The sequence below is a fragment of the Dufourea novaeangliae genome, unplaced genomic scaffold, assembly GCF_001272555.1.
Source record: "Dufourea novaeangliae isolate 0120121106 unplaced genomic scaffold, ASM127255v1 scaffold780, whole genome shotgun sequence".
NCBI classification, from domain to species: domain Eukaryota; kingdom Metazoa; phylum Arthropoda; class Insecta; order Hymenoptera; family Halictidae; genus Dufourea; species Dufourea novaeangliae.
Window position 1 is genome coordinate 11301 of NW_015374648.1, and position 3142 is coordinate 14442.

General features: G+C 34.2%; 1 protein-coding gene across 1 annotated transcript; it reads left to right on the forward strand.

The window, feature by feature from the left end:
- Positions 1–433: 433 nt before the first annotated feature.
- On the forward strand, positions 434–2321 carry LOC107193209 (piggyBac transposable element-derived protein 3-like; the record flags this gene model as incomplete). The annotated part of the gene is made up of 2 exons (XM_015582613.1): positions 434–577; positions 639–2321. Coding segments are annotated over exons 1-2 (1827 nt in total), but the record flags the coding sequence as incomplete, so codon positions are not given.
- Positions 2322–3142: the final 821 nt, after the last annotated feature.

Consider the following 3142-nt stretch of genomic DNA (forward strand, 5'->3'; position numbering starts at 1 on the left):
TTAACCCTTTGATGTCAAATGTTGCTTATAGGCAACATTGTATATTTTCCGTTATAGCTCCTAAAGTTTTTGTTATTTTTGCTAACGGTTTTTTCCAACTGTTATGTATATATGTGAGCATTCGTTTACGATGTTGCATTTTTTAATAGCTTTACAAGTCTTCATTTGTAAGCTAGTTGAAGTGGTGTTAAGACGTGTGCAAAAAAAAGTGAAAAAAGGTGGTCTACAAAAATTCAAATAAAAAGTAAACTCGCTAGAATTTTTTTATAAAAAGTGTGTTTTGTTATAAATAACAGGTAAGAAAATGAAATAAAGTTTGCAAAACATAAAAAAAATTGTTATTGTTATATCAGGAATTTCTTGAACACAATGTTGCTTATAAGCAACATTTGTCCATAGTAGCAATAATTTTTGTTTGGCTTTTTTCTCAGAAATGCGTCCAAAAGGTCTCACAGAATCAGAAATAACACAAATAATCAATTTCGACTGGAATAATTCTGATGATGAAGAAGGTGAAGAAGAAGAAGAGTTATATGATTCCAATTTGGAGAGAGTCATTGAAGACACAATTGATCAGGTAAGTGTTATTACAATGTAGTTCTATTGAATCTATTGAATTGCCGAATCTATTGAAACAGGTAAGGACAAGAGGAGAAAACGTTGAACTAAATTTGATTACCAGAATTGTTGAAAAAGATGTACATGGAGAAGCTGATGAAATAGTTGAAAATGAAGGGGATACAGAAAACATAGTCACGGAAAGTTTTGAAAAAATCAATCTGGAGAGTTTGAGATGGAGGAACGCGAGCCTATCCGTTTGCGAAACTGCTTGGAAAGAAGAAACAATCTATCGAGAAGTCAGAGATCCAATAAAATACTTCAGTGAGTTTTTCGATGATGAAATTATAAACAAGATTTGCAACGAAACAAATCTATATTCGATGCAAACGAAAGGCGTAGTGCTAAATTGTTTTCCATTTGAGATCAGACGATTCTTTGGCGTACTTCTTTATTTAGGCGTAATACAAGTTCCAAATTTACGAATGGCTTGGATGCCAAACTTCAGATTATCAGCTGTTGCAGATTCTTTATCAAGAGTTCGCTTTGAGAAAATCAAAGAAGCTTTTCACATAAATGATAATACTCAACAGCCGGAACGTGGATCAGCTAATTACGACAAACTTTATAAAATACGTCCATTACTTGATAAAATGAAAGAGAAATGCAACAAAATAAACCAGGAGGAACACCAGAGCATTGATGAACAAATGATTAAATATAAAGGACGTCACAATCTAAAACAATACCTACCAATGAAGCCCAATAAGTGGGGTTTCAAAATGTTCACAAGAGCTGGAGTTTCAGGTATCGTATACGATTTTGCTCTCTATGCAGGAGAAGGAACGTGCCCATCTTTTGGGTTGGGGATCTCATCAGATATTGTGTTGCACTTAGCTTCTAATGTTCGACAACACAAGAATTATAAATTATATTTCGATAATTGGTTCACTTCTATAAGCCTGATGATTGCGCTAAAAGAAAAAGGCATTTTGGCAGTAGGAACAATTCGAAGCAATCGAATGAAAAACTGTTGTCTTATGAATGAAAAGGAGCTCATGAAAAAAGGTCGTGGATCATATGATTTCAAATTTGAGGTAGCACATAATTTAGTTGTCTGCCGCTGGTACGACAACAAGAGCGTTCAGCTAGTCTCAAATTATATAGCTGAAAAACCAGTTTCAGAATGCAAACGCTGGTGTCGTAAAGAAAAGAAGTATTTGAATATACCTAGACCTGCTATTGTCGAGTGTTATAACAAGCATATGGGAGGCGTAGACTTGGCTGACATGTTGTTAGACTTGTATAAAATCAACCACCGTTCTAAGAAATGGTATATGCGTATTGTATACTGGTGCCTCAGCACAGCAGTAGTCAATAGCTGGTTGTTGTATAGAAGAGATCTAAAAAATCACGAAGGAAGAACGAAACATATGTCGTTGTTGAATTTTCAATTGATGATAGCAAACGAGCTTCTACACGATTCTGATATTACGCCAGTACACCAACGCAAAAGAGGCCGTCCATTGGGAATCCTTTCAAGCATGCACTCAAATGCACCGTCACCAGTGTCTCCAGCACCATCTAACATTTCAGACGTTTCATTACAAAGTTCATCGTCATCAGCAAAACGATCATACATAGCAGAACCCCCAAAATCCATGCGTCTCGATCAAACTAGTCATTGGGTTGAATGGGGAGCAAAAGGAAGGTGTAGATTATGCCATACCGGTATTCCAAAATCAAAATGTTCAAAATGCAAGGTACACTTATGTTGTAACCCACAAAAAAATTGTTTTGTTTCATATCACACATGAAATGTTTCAAAAATTAATAAAAATAACATAAAACCACAATATTCGTTTGTGTTTTAAAAAGTACCACCATGGCGCAATGTTGCTTATAAGCAACATCTCATAACGGTAAAACCAGAAGTGATAGAAGTTTGAAATTGATATCAGTTCATATTCAAAGCTTAACCAATAACCTAATATATTCCAAATATTTTTAACCACGCCCACTTTAATTCTGATATCAAAGGGTTAAGAAGATAGAATTTGTATCGCGACATAACGTATGAATAAAAACTGTTTTGCTGCATCCCCTTCTTCTTTTATGTATACAGATTGAACATTATTCAAAACAGTATTAATGAATAATTCCACTTTATTTAACTGTGGTTAAAATACAAAATTGCAATTACACAATTACATAAATAAATAATTACGTATACAATCAAATCTAAGATGCTTGTAATCACATTTCACAAGCTATCATCAGCAGCAAAGTAAATTTTGTTTCAAGGAATAAATGGAACATCCAATACTATATCAGCATAGTAAAACAATGCACGAATGGAACCAAGTTCAATACTTGAAAGTAGTTTTTCATTGTCGAATGCTTGCAAGTTAGAATACTGCCACAATACTAAGAATCTTTGCACATGATGAGATATAAATAAAATAAACAATTATTTTTATTTTAACAAAAAGCAAAATTGTGACCAATTATCCCACCTTTGCCTTAAGGGGGGAGACTCCTTTGGGGCCAACTCCGAATCGATCGAAGCGACGATGTAAACAAC